Here is a 19,141-nt window from a genome sequence, read left to right on the forward strand (position 1 = left end):
AACACCCGCCTCACCCCTCCTTTTGTGTAGTCACGTGTCAGCAAATCCACCAATCAGAGCGTGGCAACCAACACGGCAACAACCTCCCCCCTTCACCCTCCCCCCGGTGTCGCTCTCCCATCCGCTGCTCAGACACCCCATTTCGTCCTCCAAACTCCGACAAGCGACAAACTTCCTACGGGATTGGCTGTTTTGATATTCCTCTCTCCACGTCTCACGGTTTATTTTTGTTATACGTCAACAAACATTCCCACTCTGTTAATTTGAGGATGTTCGATGGGATTTTCAGAGCTCATCCGCCGCCCACCGATGAGGACTTCCCGGGAGTTGTGAAGACGAGAAGAGCTACTTTTGACCAGCGATCGAATCGCTCCTGACCAAGCAAGCAAGCTAGCCGAGCTAAGCTGTTAGCCGCGCGCGCGCGCATGTGTGGAATGCCGTGGAAACTTCTTCGCTACATCGCCAACTGAAAGAGGAACAAGTCTCCACATCGCGGCGCGTTATGGCCGGACGGCGGCTGGGTGACACTAAACGTCGTCTTTGAGAGAGAAAGCCGTCGCTCGGCGGCCGCATCCTTATTCCCGGGGGCAGGTGCACCTCCTCCCCCGCGGCACCTGGGACGAAGCCTCGGCGTCGTTAGCTTTAGCTTTAGCATCGAGCACTTGTGTGGGACACTTAGTTAATGTTTCTCCCGTCGACGTTTGGACTACTGAACGCTAAGAATGGACATTGTTACGTTTATAAACTCACTTCAACTTGACTAGGGGACATTTAGTCAACTTTAGGTGCGCGCGAAGACACCCACTTGTAGCCGGGTGTTGACGGAGTCGAGTGGGATAAAGTTACAATCCCGTGTGGGACGCTCCTCGCCGTGGGACTTTGGCCAGTGCCGAGAGCCCAGGCGGGGAATTCCCCTCCTTTTCAAAAACTACACGCAACAACATGCGAAGCTCCAAAAGTCACCCTTTGCTCTTTTAATTTAGCCTCTTAAGCCCCGCACCCTATGGTGCCATTACGGCCACCGAGAAATGGATGTCTCGCAGGCCGCTTTCCCAAACGGTGAAGGGCGGCCGGGCGGCGGTGGTGGTGGCGGGAGTACGGCACATGCCTGGACAGACTGTCCCACGCACGCGTGGGCTCATTCGGCCCCGCTGTGCCCGACAAGGTCGCTGTGGACTGCCGCGTACGACTACGAGGCAAGCGGCGAGGACGAGCTCAGCCTGTGCCGCGGTGACGTGGTGGAGGTCCTGTCCAAGGACGCGGCCATCTCAGGCGACGAAGGCTGGTGGACGGGCAAGATCAACCACCGTGTGGGTATCTTCCCCTCCAACTATGTCACCTACCAGCCGGCCATTTACCGTCTACCCGTCGCCAGCGTTCGGGAGCGGGTCCCCGCTTCACCCGTCCAGATCCCCTTCACCGAGCTGGTGCTGGAGGAGATCATCGGCGTGGGGGGCTTCGGCAAAGTGTACCGCGGCACATGGAAAGGCCAGGAGGTGGCCGTGAAGGCGGCCCGGCAGGACCCCGACGAGGACATTACCGCCACAGCGGCCAGCGTCAAGCAAGAGGCCAAGCTGTTCTCAATGCTGCAGCACCCCAACATCATCAAGCTGGAGGGGGTGTGCTTGGACGAGCCCAACCTGTGCCTGGTTATGGAGTATGCCCGCGGGGGCACGCTGAACCGGGCGCTTACCGGGAGGCGAATCCCGCCGCACATCCTCGTCAACTGGGCCGTGCAGATTGCGCGCGGGATGCACTACCTGCATGAAGAGGCCGTGGTCATCCACCGAGACCTCAAGTCCAGCAACAGTAAGAACAACACGAGTTGGCTCGGTGTCTCAGCACGTATGTCGGCCTCATTTCAGGGCAAATAATAGTAGCACGTCACAGAAAGGTCGTCGGTGTTTCCCGATCTTTCTGTAAGTCAAGGCACACATGCTTTTACATCGGAGAAGTCTCGTGATTTGGCCTGGAAAATGTATCTGCACGGCAGTAAATGGAAATAAAACAAAAACGATGCAAATTTGCTTGGTTGGGAGCTTGAATATATTAAGAGAAAATATTTTTGCTTGGGGCGCGATGATAAATCGATTTATTGACAATAATCGTTTATGCAATGAATCAATGAATATTTTTACTTTTCCATGAACGTAACCCGCATTCTCAGTTAATTCCGATGTATTCTCCTTCATTTCATTACATTCTCATAATCGCCACTGAAATTTCCAAAATTCCTCATCTTAACTAAAACGTCCTTTCAGACTAGGTCCAGAATTGGCTGGTACTGAATGAGTTAATTTCTCATGAAAATGTGATAAAAACTTTATGGAAATTCCCAGGCATTGCCCACCGGTTTGCAATTTCAGCCACCACTCTCTGTCGACTCAATTTATTCACAAATTTACATAATATGTGACATCATGATCGGATTACAGGATATTCCCCACGTTATCCACAAAACTTCTTTTGAAATCCGATGACAAGGAAACTAATTTATTCAACTCTTGTGGAATTTATTTCTAAAAAGGTCTTTGGAAATGGTAACTTTCCCCAATTAGGGACACGAGGTGTGCATGCGCTTAAAGTCCGTGTGCGTGTCCTCGAGGGGATGTGAAATTAAGTTAGTTTGCACAGCTGGAATGCTCCCCCTGCTCTTATCCCTTAGCACACACACTCAGTCAAGCACCCCCCCCCCCCACCACCATCTCCACTCCAACTTGGAAATGTTGTTCAAATAGAGGCAGTGATTGAACAAACGTAAACACACGCTTGTTCGTGCCACATGAGCCAAGAGCGGACACCGCAAATCCCGATGGTCATGTGACAGTTTTTAAGCCCAGTGAAAGGGCAGGGCAATTAAATTGAGGCTGTGGCCGTGTCATAAATGATTTCCCTCTCGGACCATTTGGCCCATTGCAATTGGAACTTTTGACTTTGTTTTCACCTCTTGGAGCAGTCTGCTTGATCAAGTGGGAACACCGTAATCCAATAGAAATGGAGCTCTCCTCAAAACCAAGATTTTTATTTATATATTTTAATACCAGAGACTCAACTAAGCCTGCAACGTGATACGTATTGAAACCGAAATCGTGATACTCTTGGGCCACAGACCCGTATTGTCTTTGAAACGTCCCGTCCCCCAAGCCTGAAGTCTGTTGTAGTACCAAGTTTGACCTGTGTGGCAGCACCAAGCCAGAGGGCATCTGCAGAAATACAAAAAGTCGTCGTCGAAGAAGACATGTAAGAAGTGAGACTCATGGTTCAATGATCTTCCATACAGACCATCTCCCTCGTGCTAATTTGATTTGATTTGCATTTTATTGGGCTTGTTCTTTTTCCAAGCCGTCCTCCTTTTTGTCGTTCTTGTGACCAATAAGCGCTGAGCGAGGTGTCACACGATTGGACTGATTTCACCCAGTGTAAGTACAACGGAGGTATGAACGAGCACTGCTTGAGGACTTTAGTGGCTTGTTCAACCATTGCAACAGGCTCCGCCTCTCTGGAAAAAAAAAGAAAAATCCAGTTACCAGATTAAATAATAAATGAAGAATCCAATTTGTGTCCTTGCTGACATCAGCTCCTTCTAGCTAGTCATAATCTGATTCCGGTGGCTTTGGTGGAAAAATATGTTCGCTCGGGGATTGAGCAGAAGCGTCAAAGCGGTGAGCGCTTAAGTTCAATTCCAGGCAGCTTGATTTGATGTGTGTGATAAGTTGAACAAACGACGCAGCAATAATCAGCTATAGCCGTCATAACAATTTAGTTTTAGGGCGAGATTTCATTCTCGCCCTAAAACTAAAACATTCCATTCTTGCCATTCCTCTGCGCCAGCGCAGACCTTAAAGATGGCAAAGGCGCGCCTTAATTAGAGGCCAGATGGCGAGAAAAGCCTTAAATGGTCGCGGCTAATCGGGTGTTTGGCGAATATAAACAAAGCCCCCCCCCCCGCATTTCTCCCCCGCACCCGTTGAGCGGACGGCGAGCTACTAACAAGTCGTGTGTTTGTCCTGCCACTTCACCGCGACCTGCGCCGGGACCACGGGCCCGCCGAAGCCAACGGCCCCCGTCCGCACGCTCCGATTCGGATGTAGAAAATGAACGCGGATCTCTTAAGAATTACTCTCAGATTTGATTAATTGTGTAATTGCAGGTACACTTTCCAAGACTTTGTTGAACAAATGCATAGGAAGCATGTTCATGCACAAGCTCACTGCTGGCCACGCCTCACGCGACACGCACGCTTGATAACTGAGCCAACTGTGCACTTTGGTTTGCTGACACGCACGTCGCTCACCCGGCCGGGCGTGTCTTTCAAGCCGCATGCACTCAAAGTCACAGATATTACGGCGAAAGTGAGGATGGTGACCCCAAGCGGACAACAGCAATATGTTGTGATGTTTTTGTGATCAAAAGCAATCGCTTAATGTTGAATTGGCCGATTTTAGGGAGTGAAGCCACTGCTCAGATGTTAGAAGTGTTACTGAAGCAAAAACGGTCACGTCGCAGTCACTGTTTTGATGATTTTTTAATTTTATTTTTTACAAGGCTGAGCCCCCTATTTTTCTTTGGATTTTGTTCTACTTCCTGAAGGTCGAATCAAATATTTTTCTGGTAAAAGAGGAGAGTCTGTTCTTTCGTTTTGGTAGATTCAATGTTAAAATAATCGGAGAACACAATATTCAGCGGGTCTTGAAAAATCTGGTCAAAATACTGGCAGTCGAGGATTGTGATGAATACAAATGGCTAACATCAAATTTTATTTTATTTGTTTAAACTTTGAATTAATTGACCGTTAAAGAGATTGCGTGTTATGGAGACCGGGTGAGATTCTCCTCTACTCACACAAGCGCACCCTGTGGTGTGTCTGGTGGCCCCCGCCCCCAGCAGAAAAAAACCCCGGAATAATTTAACTTGGACAAGTTCCTGGGAGTATATTTTTTTTGGGGGGGGGCTGTATTTTCAAGTGTGGACGGGAGCTGCAGGAAGGCCCGCCTCCATCCACTTGCTCAGCCTTGTCATTCGATCAACTGCCCCCGCGTATACATCTGCGCGCCAGATAAACATGTCGCTATTTGATCCATGATTAGCCTAGAAAGTAATATGTTGGAAGTCAGCAAGATTTGTCCAATCTGCTTTTGTGTTTTTTCAACTAATCTGCGAAATCCCGGCCCGCGGGGAGGAATGTTGCTAATGAGGGATAAAAGCTTAACATACGTTTGCACAATGGACTGGTCAAGCAGCGGTTGCTAGGCTACTGCGGCTCAAAGAATGGCCAGGACTCGGAGGGTCCCAAAGCCCTCGTTTTGTTTTGTTCCGTTCATATTTAATCTCCCAGAGAGCAGCGCTACTCTTTTATTGCCACAAACTAGAGGGGGGTTCGCCTCCTTACTCACTTATTTTTCTCCTTCCCTTGCCATTCCTCCCCTCCCCGTTGGCCCTTTATTATAAAGTAAGAAAGACTTTCAAACTTTTTCCCCTTTCTCCAGAATCAACGCAACCTTCCAACGCAACCTTAAAACTGAGTTTCGTCTAAAAGCGATTGGCACAAGGACAGTGTTTGTTTTTTCAAATGAACGTAAAATTGAAAGAATTGCCTGCTTTCTACTAAATCAAGTGTCTTGTCATCACAACTTAGTTCAACATGGAAAAACTGTGTTTCCGGTCTGCAAAATGTCACTTTCAATTTGATACTTGATGCATCGCCGGTCTGATAAGTCGTCAACATGAACAACAATGAACGGCACCGAAAGCAAACTGTTCTCGAGTAAGATCCAAAGCCCCGCGGGTGTTGCCACCTTCCTCGTGCTTGCACGCTCATCGAGGAGTGCTGGTATTTGTGTCGCAGCAGATAAGAATCACAAAATGAAAGACTGAAACTTGGCTCAGAGCCACCCCCTACACAACACGTGTTGACTTTGGCCTTTCGCTTCTGGATTCCTGTCATTTCTCCATGTTTACCTGACCACGTTTTCCCCTCTTCTGTGTCAAACTTCGGGGCGGGGTAGCTTGCTGTGGTTCATTTTTGTACAAGATATGAACCGAGATACGAGATAACGATGCAATGTGGGCCCGCCAACCACGGGTGGATGATGACACTGCAATTAAGCTATTTGCATACTCCGCATTTTTCACACACACCATCCGCTCGCCTCAATCTGATTGGTCGGATCAATGCCATGACTTCCTTCTTGCGAGATGTACTCTGATAAGGTATGAGGAAGCAAAATAAAGCCAAGGAGAGTTTTGTCGCTGTTTTGTTTTGTTTCATTTTGAAGGTTGAATGCATGTAAGAGCACGTGCAAACAAATGCAGACCTTTTAGACTTCTATCGCCACACAAAATGCTTTTTCGATTCCGGTAAAATGATTTTTTTTTTGTGTGGTTGACTTTTTTTTGTATTTGTTTAATAATGTGATTTTTTTTTTTTTTTTTTTTTTTTACAGCGCAGCACGGCGGCCGACTGCTTAGCACAGCCGCCTCACATTGATGAGGTGCAGGGTTCGATTCCGGCTTCCGGCCTTCCTGTGTGGAGTTTGCATGTTCTCCCCGTGCCCGCGCGGGTTTTCTCCGGGTACTTCGGGTTCATCGCGCATTCCAAAAAACATGCACAGTAGGTTAATTGATTACTCTAAATTGTTCATAGGTGTGATTGGCTCCAAAATGCCCGCGACTCTCGTGAGGGTAGTAAACTGATCAGAAAATATTGATTTTTATTTTTTGAAGGAATAGATTGGATGTCATACCACATTGATTATGGATATTTCTTCCATGGCACATTATACCGTACAAAAAAAAGAGCCTCTTCCATTGTCAAATTTGATTTCCAAGAAGAAAACAACGATGCACCTGCGTACGTGCAGTGCGGACACGGCCTCAGTGGGAAACCTACAGAATCGCTAGGTGTTGAAGGCCAATTTTTCCCACAACTCCCCCGGTGACACAGTTACTGTCTGTCTTTTCTGTGACAAGAGAATGGGGCAGAGGGGAGAGAGGAGGAGTGGAGATGCTTTCTCTGTGTCTTTTACGACCTCTCCCTGACTGCACCTATTGTTGCCGTGCCGGCTGAAAAGGAAAAGGGCCCACGGATGACATGGGCTGCCCTCCCAAACAACCAATCAGTACGGAAAAAACCCACAACCCACCCCCCCTCGCGCTCCCTTCCAGGCAAACGTAGAGGCTGCCGAAACCAAAAGGTACCAGCCTCATACCTCTTTATGTTTGTGAGGCTATAATTAGCCCGGTTACGGGTTAATATGTGTTTTATGTTCCCAAACGAGCCGGGATGGTGTAGAGGACAGACAAAGCGCAAGTGACCGTGATAGATGGATTTAGGCGGCCACTAGCCCTGATCCTTTTCCCACCGGCAGAAATGCCCAGTCGGGGAATGTTCGGCAGCCTTATTTGTGCTTACGACAGGAAGCCCCCTCTCCCCACCCCGTGCACTCAAGCTTAAGTGTGTTGGCACAGTTAGCAAAATAGCGCCACGTCAAGTTAGCGGGCAGCAGTCTGAGTTTTGACAGGGACCGGCGTTACATCAGTGCTCAGTTATGCCGCTAAATACACAAGAAGCCGTGGCCGGTCGCGTTGGGAGTGAAGAGCCGTCATCAGCGATGAGGACAGCCTGACACCAAAAAAAACCACATTGTAAGAAAGTTTGTTTGCCTCCCTATCGCTCCCCTGATGATATTTATTTGGTATGCCAGGCCACTCGCGGGCAATTTTCAAAGACACAAATGGCAAACCCGTTTGCTCCGTAGAGTAAGATTGCATCATCGGTCACCGCTGTCCTGACTCCTTTTGCGTTCGTTTCCGGCCTCAAATGTGTTTTTCACACACATATTTAACGTGATAATTACTTCGCTACAGTTAACCTATGCTTGATACATTCCGAACCCACCTGAAGTTGATGCGAATCTGTGATCGGGACACCCCCCCCACCCCAAAAAAAAAAAACTGTTTGAAGACCAGACACTTTTTGCCCATGTTTCTTAGAGTCCGAAGGTTGTAGAGTTAAGTCTGGGGCGGGAGCGTTGGAAAAAGTCCAGGTGTCATCAAGAAAATACTTGCTGTGGAAAATATTTCTTGCCATCTACAAAAAACTGTACGTTTTCTGTTTTTGTTAGTTTTTTCCAAAATAAACCCATTGGAGGTTTATTTGATGACCTCCGAATTGAGATGAACTTGTTTTCCGTGGTCTGTAGAAGTTGCTCTCTACATAACATTAGCGTGTAAAATGTGTTGCTTAACTGGACAGGTGTTTTTTTTTCCCTTTTTTGGGGGTGTACCTTGAGGGGGTGAAGCGATAGGAAGAAGCGTGGGAGCTACTTTGACGGCAGCACCTCTTGCTTCTGATCTTTACACGAGCCCACCAGGAAGATCCCCTTTGCAAGGTGGGGGAAGGAATTATTATATGGAGGGGTGGGTCGGTGGGTGTGGTGCGCCTTCGGGGGGGGGGGGGGGGGGCAATTGCCATCTCCAGTTGCACAACTTGTATTCTTAGTTAAAATATTTGCCATTTTGGCTGGAAGTTGGAAGATCACCAAAGCGGCTCCTTTGACGGAGTAAACGAAGCACATTTTGCTGTTGTCAATGCATATCATGTCGCTTAGGCAACTGCCCGTTTGGTCTTTTGGACATCTGAACTTTGCCGTGTTTTGTTTTCTCCTTCTTAAAATGTTTTATGGCGGTTGGCAAATTGACGACCGCTACCGCTGCGGTCCAGAGCGAAGGTGTATTTGCTTTTCCCTCACTCTACGTTTACATCCGGTTGCCTGGATACATAAAAATCATGGCTGGCGCAATTGAGCAGTGGAAAGAAGGCGTGGGATTTAATTTATTTATTACTATTTTATTTTTTTTCATGACTTGCTCATTGATTGCAAGTAACATGACCTCCAGTTTGCAGAGCTGGCCGTTTTCACTTGTTTATCAATCCTCCGTTAACATTTTGTTTTTATGTTTGGGTTCGAGGCATCATGACATCAACCCTCAGTTATGCTCGGCATCGCAGCAAACTCTTGACAGTCCGCTACCTTGTTTTTCAGGTTTGGTCACGTGATACTCCGCATATACTGTAGCAGAAGTCACCCTTGAGAGTCAAGTTGCGACTTTTAACTCATTCAGTACTCAACCGATTCTGGACCAAGTCTGAAAAGACGTTTAAAAACGTCTTTGGGAGTGAATGAGTTAATTTCAGTGGACAGCAGAGAATGATGTTGCTCAAAATTGGCAGTCCCGCCACCCTCAGATTGATTCTATTTATGTTTCAGTATTATTCCAAATATTGCGTTTACGTTTTACGTATACGTTTTTACATTTAATTGCCCATATATTGCATTGTTGCCCCCCAAAAAGGATTTGGTACCCCTATGGGGTGAATTTTGAAGTTGCGCTGTACAAGCATCAACATATTCCATCTCGCGGCGCATTTTCGAGGCTTTTTTAGAGTGACAGAGGCCCAGACTCGTATAAATAGCAATTAGGCGCCGCTGACACAGTTAGTTTTGTGGCTGTGCCAGCGGGACACTTTGCACTACTTTTTCAGCACAAGCCATGGCGAGTTTTTGTGTCTTCTACCAAATGCGCTCGCCATGTCAATTTGTGTGACGTGGATCTCAAAAGTACTGTATACCGTTGGCTTTTAACATACTGTATGTCCACCGTCCTGAAGCAACGCGCTGTGATTTGACAAAGGAGGTCTCTTGGCTTTGCTCCTGCGTTGCGTCACCACGCCATCAGAAGCCATTTGGGCCTACGAAACCTCTCGGGATGCTCGGGAACTCGAAAACAAGAAGCCGCCGGCATGGCTCCGGTGGAACCGGTTTGTAATGAAATTCTCATTGTATGAGGTGTTGGTAGAGGATCCCCACCGTGCCCCGGGGGGCCGTTCCAATACTCTCGTTGTTCCCAACAGGAGCAGCGCCAAAACACCGCTCCGGCGTTGCCAATTTGCATGCGGAGTCGCCAATATTTCCAAATGTTAAATCAGTTCGCATTTTAATCCAGCAATCCATCACGTAACCATTTCTGTGCCGTTTAATTGGCCGGCAAAAGCAATCCAAGTCCATTGACGCAAGGCTCACCTTTGACATAATCACGAGCTTACTGTTGCGTAAGGCTCGACCTGGCGAATGTGCCGTCGTGTCCGCGCCCGCGAAGTTTGCAGTGATAGCGTGAGCAAACACTCGGCAGGATTCCTTGCCGGTGTATGTTGAGGTGTGCGCCTGAGCACGTTTTTTGCGGCGTTATCTTTGCACTGACTGACCTTGGACTTCCTCCTCCACAGGCTTTGATTGATACACGCACAGGCCTCGGTTAATTGTGTGGTTATCTGTGTACATGTTACGTTTCCCGTGGGAAGATTGTACCGGCAACACATAGTTGAGGATGAAATAGTTTTCACATCAGCTCGCGCTGATCAGAAATCATCTAACCTTCCTGGTTCAGTGAATTGACGATATGATTATTTTGATTTATCAAGCGTTTTGTTTTTTTTCTTGTGATTCTGGTCTCCTTTGAAGCCGAGTATTCTTGCAATGTGAATTGTTGAAAACGATTTCCTTCCTTGGATGGCGGCCTTGCGTTTGTCTGCGCGTTGGTGTTCAACGTCGCACCGTAGGCTCAGGCTGGTGAGTTTGTACTTCTCACGCGAGGCCGGGTGTCGAGTTCCAGGCGGAGTTTTCAGGGTTCCCTCTGACTCGAATGCGTTTTAACAGTTTTCGGGCCTGGGGGACAGGCACATTGTGGTGCTGTCAGGTCTCCGCTTTGACTGGAACAAATGACTCGCGCAGCGCTCTTGGCCACGTTGAATATCACCTATCATTTCCTTACCCGCGCCACTTCGTTCGACTCTGGCCAACATTGTTTTTCACCTCAACACGTTTGCGGCGGTTGTCTTTCTTTCACCAGGCCACTTTGGGTTTATAGTTGTGAGATTTTGTGTGTGTGTGGGGGGGTGTTAGGTAGAACTGTACTGGATAGGGTGCACGAAAAATGGATTTTCCTAGAATGAAATTTGATGACAGTTGTTTTGACGCCAGTTCTTGATGCCAACTCCTTTGTAGCCACTCCCCGAGAGTTTTATTTTGTTGAATTGCACAACAAAATCCAGAGGTTTTTCGATTTGATGTCCTCGTAACCTTTGCTGTTGCATCGCAACCATCCTCAAACGAAAACATGAAAACATTCCTGCTTTGTATGCTTGAGGTGTGACGAGCGCAAGTGCCGTTGTGAAATTCAGTTTTGCAGTAGACACGTTTCTTGGTATGGTAACTTTTTGTGTGAAATAATCCCAAACTTTTTACATTCTGTCTTTTCCTTTTTTTTGTGACTTCAGAGCACTAACATACTTTAAAATAAAATAAAATTAAATACTGTGCTGCACCAGTTTACTATTTTTGACTCAGCTTTGGCGGCCTCTTGTGGCATAGATGAATAGTTTTTTGTGGACATGTTCCAAGGGGAAAAAAAACCAAAACCCAATAAGTGTCCGTGTTACATACACAAAAACTATTGACAAAAATAATCATGAATCCTTCTCCCCTGTCTCTCCGCCTCCAGTTTTGTTACTTGAAACGATAGAGAACGATGACATCGGGAGGAAGACATTGAAGATCACAGACTTCGGCCTGGCTCGCGAGTGGCACAAGACCACCAAGATGTCAGCGGCGGGCACCTACTCCTGGATGGCCCCCGAGGTCATCAGGATGTCTCTCTTTTCCAAAGGCAGTGACGTTTGGAGGTAGGACAATTTTGGCGCGACCTTCCCCCGCGCCGACCTGTGATTTTCGACGAGAGACCTTTCTAATGTTTCGCATACGCGTCACCATTGGTCAATGTGTAACTCTCCGGCCTCGCATCCTCCTCCGGCAAATGGAACTTTCTAATTCCTTTATATGTGACCAATTGATATTGCCAAAATGTTTTTGGTGACTGCTGCTTCTTGTTCCCCCAGCTATGGCATTTTGCTGTGGGAGTTGTTAACAGGGGAGGTGCCTTACAGAGGAATCGACGGCCTGGCTGTTGCTTACGGTGTGGCCGTCAATAAATTAACATTACCAATCCCCTCCACCTGCCCCGAACCTTTCGCCAGGCTCATGGAAGGTAAATTACACACAACCCGCCCCCCTCTTCCCCAAAAAGTCTCCACTCATTCAGGCATAACATGAGCTCCATCTGTTTGCCTCTAATTTTGCAGAGTGTTGGGACCAGAACCCGCACGTGCGTCCCTCCTTCTCCTGCATCCTGGAGCAGCTGTCAGCCATCGAAGAGGCGGTGATGGCCACCATGCCGCAGGACTCCTTCCACATCATGCAGGACGACTGGCGTGTGGAGATCCAGGAGATGTTTGATGAGCTCAGGACCAAAGAGAAGGTTCGTACAGGAACGTGTGTTCTAATGTGTTCATTGACGATGGCAACTGACGCTCACTTCCCCTTTGCTCACCAGGAGCTGCGTTCGCGTGAAGAGGAGCTGACGCGGGCCGCCCTGCAGCAGAAGTCCCAGGAGGAGCATCTGAAGCGGCGCGAGCAGGAGCTGGCTGAGCGGGAGATCAACGTACTGGAGCGGGAGCTCAACATCCTCATCTTCCAGCTCAACAAGGACAAGCCTAACGTGAAGAAGCGCAAGGGCAAGTTCAAGCGCTCCCGCCTCAAGCTCAAGGATGGCAACCGCATTAGCTTGCCCTCAGGTTGGTAGTATGCGTGAAGGATGAATTTGGTCTTTAAGGCTTTTAACGTATCCATCCTGCAGTCTGTGGTCGGCAGTAATTTAAGAGCGATGGCTATAGTAGATGAACTGAGTGCGAGTTACTGTTGGAGCTCTTTTGAGGTACAGTGAAACTCCTCTACAACAAAATCATGTTTGCGGCAAGAAATTTTCACAACAGGGGGTTTTTCAATGTAGTCGTTTCGTAGCCATTTTAGCAATGCAATGTTCGTGCTGCATCTGAAACTAACAATAACAAATACTTCCTGGACTTCTGCGCATGTGTAAACCAGTTGCTGTTGCCATTTCCGAATGAAGCAGCAGAGGTCGCTGTGGCATGCTGAGGTTGGATTAGACTTTTGCGGAAGGCTTGTTTTCGTCGTAGTGAATCTCGTTGCGAGGCAAGCGCAGAGAAAAAGATTTCGTATAACGGAACAGGGGGACTTTTCGTCGTAGGGAGAGCAGAAAAGTGGGAATGGCGTTCATGCATGAAAATGTTTTCACACTAGGGGGGTATTTTTGCTCATGTAGGTTTTATTGTAGAGGCGTTTCAATGTACGTTACTTTCCGAATGGAGCATATTCATGTGGAACCTCGCTCTGTGGCACTCTTGACATTGTAACGAGTGGCTGTCTCCTCCTCCTCCTCCTCCTCCACGCATTCTTTAGACTTCCAGCACAAAATCACAGTGCAGGCATCGCCTTCCATGGACAAGAGGCGGAGCCTTCACAGCACCAGCTCCTCTCCTCCAAGCAGTCCCACACTCATCCCCCGCCTACGAGCTATTCAGCGTGAGTTTTTTTTTCCCCCTCTAACCCCTCCCCTTTTTCCCAGCCAGGTCCGTCCCAGAGCGAGCGTCCAAACCCGCACGTCGTGCACGGCTGCCCGTCAAATGGCGGCGAAGGGAAATGCAACGGGGGGGGGACATTGGCGGTGACAAGGCGCAGATGAACAAAAGTGGGCCGGGCCAGTTGTTTGAACAGTTTGCTAATGTTGTTAGTCACGCGCCAACAGTCATGCAACAACTGGAACAAATTCCGCTTGACCGCTAGTGATCGGCTCTGACGTGCGCACAGAGCGCCCAGATTAGCCTCTGGCAGACATCGCCCGTTATGGATCGCCGTCCAGGAAAACATCGCGGCACCAACTGCACCCATGTGTTCCATCTTGACGCCCGTTTTATTCAGATTAGCTATGCACCCGAACGTCACTGAACAATTAATTTGTGTTGCTCATCCATGGAAGCAGAGTTATGCATCTAAGTTTTTCATTTGACTGCGACATGTTCGGCTGTAGTCCAGTGGTTAGCACGTCGGCTTCACAGTGCAGAAGTCCCGGGTTCGATTCCAGCTCCGGCCTCCCTGTGTGGAGTTTGCATGTTCTCCCCGGGCCTGCGTGGGTTTTCTCCGGGTGCTCCGGTTTCCTCCCACATTCCAAAAATATGCATGGCAGGCTGATTGAACACTCTAAATTGTCCCTAGGTGTGAGTGTGAGCGCGAATGGTTGTTCGTTTCTGTGTGCCCTGCGATTGGCTGGCAACCGATTCAGTGTGTCCCCCGCCTACTGCCCGGAGACGGCTGGAATGGGCTCCAGCACCCCCCGCGACCCTAGTGAGGATCAAGCGGTACAGAAGATGAATGAATGAATGAATGAATGTTCGGCTGTTTCCAAAAGTCTTGGCGCAAAATGAACGACATAACAACCGAGCAGACTATTCGTACTATTCCTATTAGCCTGAATGCCATCTTGTGGCATTTTAGGACATTACAGAAAGACCCGATGCTTGATCTTGTGGCAAGTTCACATCTCGACCGATTTAAGGCTGAAAGGCGTAGCATACACTGTGGACGGATTCCCACGTGTGTAAAATTCGCACATAAGCCTCTTTTACATTGTGATCCCACAAAATGGCAGCATCGGTGCCATGATGGAACACCTGCCGTCGAGCCACTTTTGCTTTTTACGTACTGTAGAATCCAGCAAAGCGGGATGCTATATTCACAGAACTTTCTTTGCCCGGTGTGATCTAGGAAAATGCCGTCAACAAAATAAGATGGGGAAAATTGATCGCCAGATGTTATAAACTTCACACCTGGGTCCCGACATTGCGGAGTAACCGTGAAACGCCGGCACCGTCCTCCCCGGTCGACCACATCCCCCGATTCTTCTTGACGGCAAAATATAGATCCCCAACAGGCAGTGAGAAAGGAGATTCTTTTTGAAATGTTTAACAGGTTTAGGTGGAATTTTTTTCCAAGACTTAAAGGCAGGCAAAACCAGACTCGGCGAGGAAAAGGGGTTTTGCCTTTCCCCAGAATGCGTTCATGCCGTGCTCTGAGTCAGTCAGTCAAATGACTTCTCTTTGAACGACGACATTCATTAGGCCAAGCCTAATTGCTCGCCTGCCAGAATTATTTTTGAACGTTTTTCTGGATGCAAGACAAAAACACAACCAATCAAACAACAGCCGAGTTGTTTTGATTCAACCTTATGCAAATAACCCGGATGACTGACAATAAAGCCGTTCTTTCGCAAGCAGATTTGGATTTTTATCATATTGAAATAGGGAGGCAGTGACGCTGCGTTGTGGAACTATGCGCGCGTTTCCATTGAAGATAGAGATGATGGAACCGTTTCCCTTCTCAGTGACGTCCACTGCGCAGAGGAACGCTTTGTTTGTTTACCAGCAGGACGTGGATCTGACCAGCGAGCTGTCGGGGTGCGGCGGTGAGGGCTGGAGGCGCCGCGCCCGCTTACTAAATGCTCATGACCTTTGCTCTTACGGCAGGGGGGGGGGGGGTCCCATCAATTGTGCCAATATGTTTGGATATCAAAAAAATCGTGTTACTCTCTTTGGCCTGGTTGGTGGACTCCTCTGACACTTGTTGACACACATGGAACTGGGGAAACAGGGAATACACGTAAAAAGAATATTTTTTTTCCAGACAGATTCATTCGAATGAATAAAAAAAAAAAAATGGATGAATCGGCCAACCCCAGACGTTAACACACGCGAGGCTTTAATAACGGCAGCTTTCTGGCTTTTTCCTTGACGGGTGTGACTTACAACAAGCCAATAACGGTCGTCTTGTCCTCAGCCGTTCTTTTTTGGGGCGAGGAGGGGGGGTTAATATGTCACCGACTGACTGACCATCGTGTGTGCGCACAGTCACGCAGGACGAGAGCAACCGCACATGGGGCCGCAGCGCCCCCTTAAGGCCGGAGGAGTTTGACGACTTACGGAGAGGCATCAAGAAGAAGGGGAGAACCTGGGGCCCCAGTTCAGTGCAGAGCAAGGAGAGACCAGCCGCCACGGAGAGGTAAAGCGCTTTTATTGACGCTGCCTTTTTTTTTTTATTCTTTAAAGTTTTTACAGGCGTGTGTATTGTATTGTCTTCAGAGTACGTCCCCTCTCGGATGGCAGCAATCCTTGGTCCACGAGTCTAATGAAGTCGCAGAAGTCTGTCCCGCTCGCCGCTCTCTTTGCTGAACAAGGTGCGTTCCTTCATTCCCCCCCTGGCAGTGAAACGGATCTGCATTTGCTCAGCCTTCATGTTTGCCAGCATGCTTTTCACATTAAATGGCATCGAGATGAAAATCAATGCCTTCTTATTCCCGACCTCCAGCAGGAGGCGCTAAAGACGAGGCTTTCCTTCAGGAGTGTCTGGACAGCAGCTCCAAACCAAAGCAGCTCAAGTTCCCCAACCAGGTGTACCTGGATCTACCTCTGTGGCGGGACGAACAGCAGCCTCCCTGCGCCTGCGCCTGCGGGGAGGGCGGGGCCGGGCCGGCTGCTCAGAGCGGCCCGAACGAGAGCCCCGAGGACCCCTACACGACCACCTCCACCTCCTCCGCCTCCACCACCCCGCAGCTCACGCCCACCAACAGCCTGAAGAGGACGTCGGCCCGCCGCAAGACCGATTCCGTGCTGTCCGCCTGCGGCTCGCTCCTGGCCTCCGTCGTGCTCGGCTACGACATCCGCGAGGCGCTCAAGAACGCGCAAGAAGACGGCGAGCCGCCGCGGGAGGAGAAGAAGAAGAAGGAGGGCCTGTTCCAGCGCGCCACCCGCTTCCGCCGCAGCACCTCCCCGCCGAGCGGCGGCCGCAGCCGCAAGGACGAGGCCTCGCCGGGCCACGCCCCCAACCCGCACGCCAACCTGGTCTCCGTGTCGGGCATTGCCGAGTGTCAGTCCACCAGGTGTCTGCTACAGTCGGAGGTGGAGGTGTCGCGCTGCGTCCCCGCCAAGGTGGACCCGGTGCCCGTCGCTCCTCACCTCGAGAGCCCGCGGCCCACCCCGCCGCCGCCGCCGCCCGCTGAAAAAAAACACACGCCGCCCCCGCAAACCCAAAGTCAACCGCCGGAGGTTATGAACCACAACACGGGGACACGCCTCCGCAGGAAAAAGTACAACCACCGCGACGGTGAGTTGAACACACCTGCGCGTCGTGCTGGCCGATGAGAACAAAAATCTTCACCGCGCTATCGGCCAGATTAGATCACGATATATTTTCAGTGATTCTACAAAAAAAAAAAATTCCTTCAGTGGTAGTAACGGTGTCGCCGATTCCTTCCGTCCGCGCGCAGCAAACGGCCTCCCGAGCCTGCCGCCGCCCGCTGCGCCGAAGAAGACCAGGGACACGCGGCCCGTCTCCTTCTGGGCCAAGCCGCACGCGCGAGGCCTGGTGGCGCGGCTGGGTAAGAGCTACTCGCTGGGCCACTACTCCGGCGAGAAGGCGGCGCAGGCCTGCTCGCTGCTGGACATGGACGCCGAGGGCCAGAATCGCGACTGCACCGTGCCGCTGTGCCGCATCCAGAGCTCGCCGGGCAGACCCAGCCTCTACGAGCTGGAGAAAGAGTTCCTTTCCTAGCGCGCGTCGGCAGCGCGGGAGCCGGGGAAGCGCCAGACGCTTGTTCTCGCGGCCGAGCTTTGCAGGTTAGTCAAGAACGCGGGTGTCAAACTTGTCACCGTCGGAGGCCAAATTGTGGTTGTGATTGGCCTCCAGTTACCATGGAGATATATACAACGTGCTAGGAATCACAGTTTGGTTTTTCAGTTCACATTGGGGAAAGCAAGAAAAACCAAAACGGGAGCAGGTTTTATGGTGTCTAAAAATGAGTCAACGATGGCGCGAAATCGTTGAGGAAAGGAAGGATGCCGACAATGGTTCGAACAAAGCTCATTCTTTGACCGGAAGTTGCATTTATAACGCCCTTTTTTTTTTTGTTTTTACGTTCCACATTCTCGCGATGCCGTCTCAAATAAGTGAAAAGGTTTGACTTTTCACCCCAAAAGCATGTCCGCTCGCCTCCATCACCAGAAGCTGAGCACCACTGTGTTGGTGACATTTTTTGTCCCTGAGCTCCAACGAGTGTTCAGAGAGTATTCATTCATTCATTCATTCATTCATCTTCCGAGCCGCTTGATCCTCACTAGGGTCGCGGGGGGTGCTGGAGCCTATCCCAGCTGTCTTTGGGCAGTAGGCGGGGGACACCCTGAATCGGTTGCCAGCCAATCGCAGGGCACACAGAAACGAACAACCATTCGCACTCACACTCACACCTAGGGACAATTTAGAGCGTCCAATCAGCCTGCCATGCATATTTTTGGAATGTGGGAGGAAACCGGAGCACCCGGAGAAAACCCACACAGGCCCGGTTGCCAGCCAATCGCAGGGCACACAGAAACGAACAACCATTCGCACTCACACTCACACCTAGGAACAATTTAGAGCGTCCAATCAGCCTGCCATGCATGTTTTTTGGGAATGTGGGGGAAACCGGAGCACCCGGAGAAAACCCACGCAGGCCCGGGGAGAACATGCAAACTCCACACAGGGAGGTCGGAGCTGGAATCGAACCCGGTACCTCTGCACTGTGAAGCCGACGTGCTAACCACTGGACTTACCGGGTCGCCCCAGAGAGTATTCAGTGCTTCACTTTTGCTACATTTTGTGTCGCATGACTTATTCCCAAATGGAATGCATCCATTTTTCTCCTTCAACACCGTATCACGATATGAAAAGCGTCAAATGTTGTGCAAATTTCATCAAATTGAAAAACTCTGAATCACAATTTTGAGTTTCATGGCAATGACTGTAGATTATTATGCACGTGTCGTTTATTTTCAACATGTTGAATTTGCCTAACGTTAGCCTCGAGGCTAAGTCGCGAATCGGCTTTGCGCTCTTCCTTGAAAATCATTGAAACCACGAATCTTAAACAAGGACATGATTAGCATTCAAATGTCTCAAATTCATTCTTCAAAAAAAACACATGACAAAGGGGGGGGATTTGATCTTTGCAAATAGATTCAAAATGTCCAAATAAATGAACATCGTTCATCCACTGCAGCAGCTTTCAAACAGCGCGGCAATTAAATTGGAAATGTCTTGAAAAAGTCTTCAGCCTTTAACCTGATAACACGATAAGCTGTCCA

At 49.4% G+C, this 19,141-nt stretch overlaps 1 protein-coding gene across 3 annotated transcripts; it reads left to right on the forward strand.

Annotated features, from left to right (window-relative positions):
* The first annotated feature begins 89 nt into the window (after positions 1-89).
* On the forward strand, positions 90-18,413 carry map3k21 (mitogen-activated protein kinase kinase kinase 21). 3 transcript variants are annotated; one of them, XM_052080823.1, is made up of 11 exons: positions 90-1,809; positions 11,560-11,740; positions 11,954-12,102; positions 12,197-12,372; positions 12,448-12,688; positions 13,374-13,496; positions 15,352-15,432; positions 15,875-16,025; positions 16,106-16,200; positions 16,332-17,126; positions 17,290-18,413. In XM_052080823.1, the coding sequence occupies exons 1-11, from the start codon at positions 1,029-1,031 to the stop codon at positions 17,571-17,573; spliced, it is 3,057 nt and encodes a 1,018-aa protein (XP_051936783.1). In that variant the 5' UTR covers positions 90-1,028; the 3' UTR covers positions 17,574-18,413. The 3 variants fall into 3 exon arrangements, with proteins under 3 accessions (XP_051936783.1, XP_051936784.1, XP_051936785.1); XM_052080824.1 differs by having other exon boundaries at positions 91-1,809; positions 16,335-17,126; positions 17,290-18,412; XM_052080825.1 differs by lacking the exon at positions 15,352-15,432 and having other exon boundaries at positions 91-1,809; positions 17,290-18,409.
* Positions 18,414-19,141: the final 728 nt, after the last annotated feature.

This window comes from Hippocampus zosterae, chromosome 11 (assembly GCF_025434085.1).
Source record: "Hippocampus zosterae strain Florida chromosome 11, ASM2543408v3, whole genome shotgun sequence".
NCBI lineage: Eukaryota > Metazoa > Chordata > Actinopteri > Syngnathiformes > Syngnathidae > Hippocampus > Hippocampus zosterae.

Bases quoted from the DNA above. Each gene is read 5' to 3' on its own strand.
- map3k21 (XM_052080823.1), top strand. From the start codon at position 1,029: ATGGATGTCTCGCAGGCCGCTTTCCCAAACGGTGAAGGGCGGCCGGGC. The intron at 1,810-11,559 runs GTAAGAACAACA...CTCCGCCTCCAG, and splicing joins AGACCTCAAGTCCAGCAACA to TTTTGTTACTTGAAACGATA. The intron at 12,373-12,447 runs GTTCGTACAGGA...TTTGCTCACCAG, and splicing joins AGCTCAGGACCAAAGAGAAG to GAGCTGCGTTCGCGTGAAGA.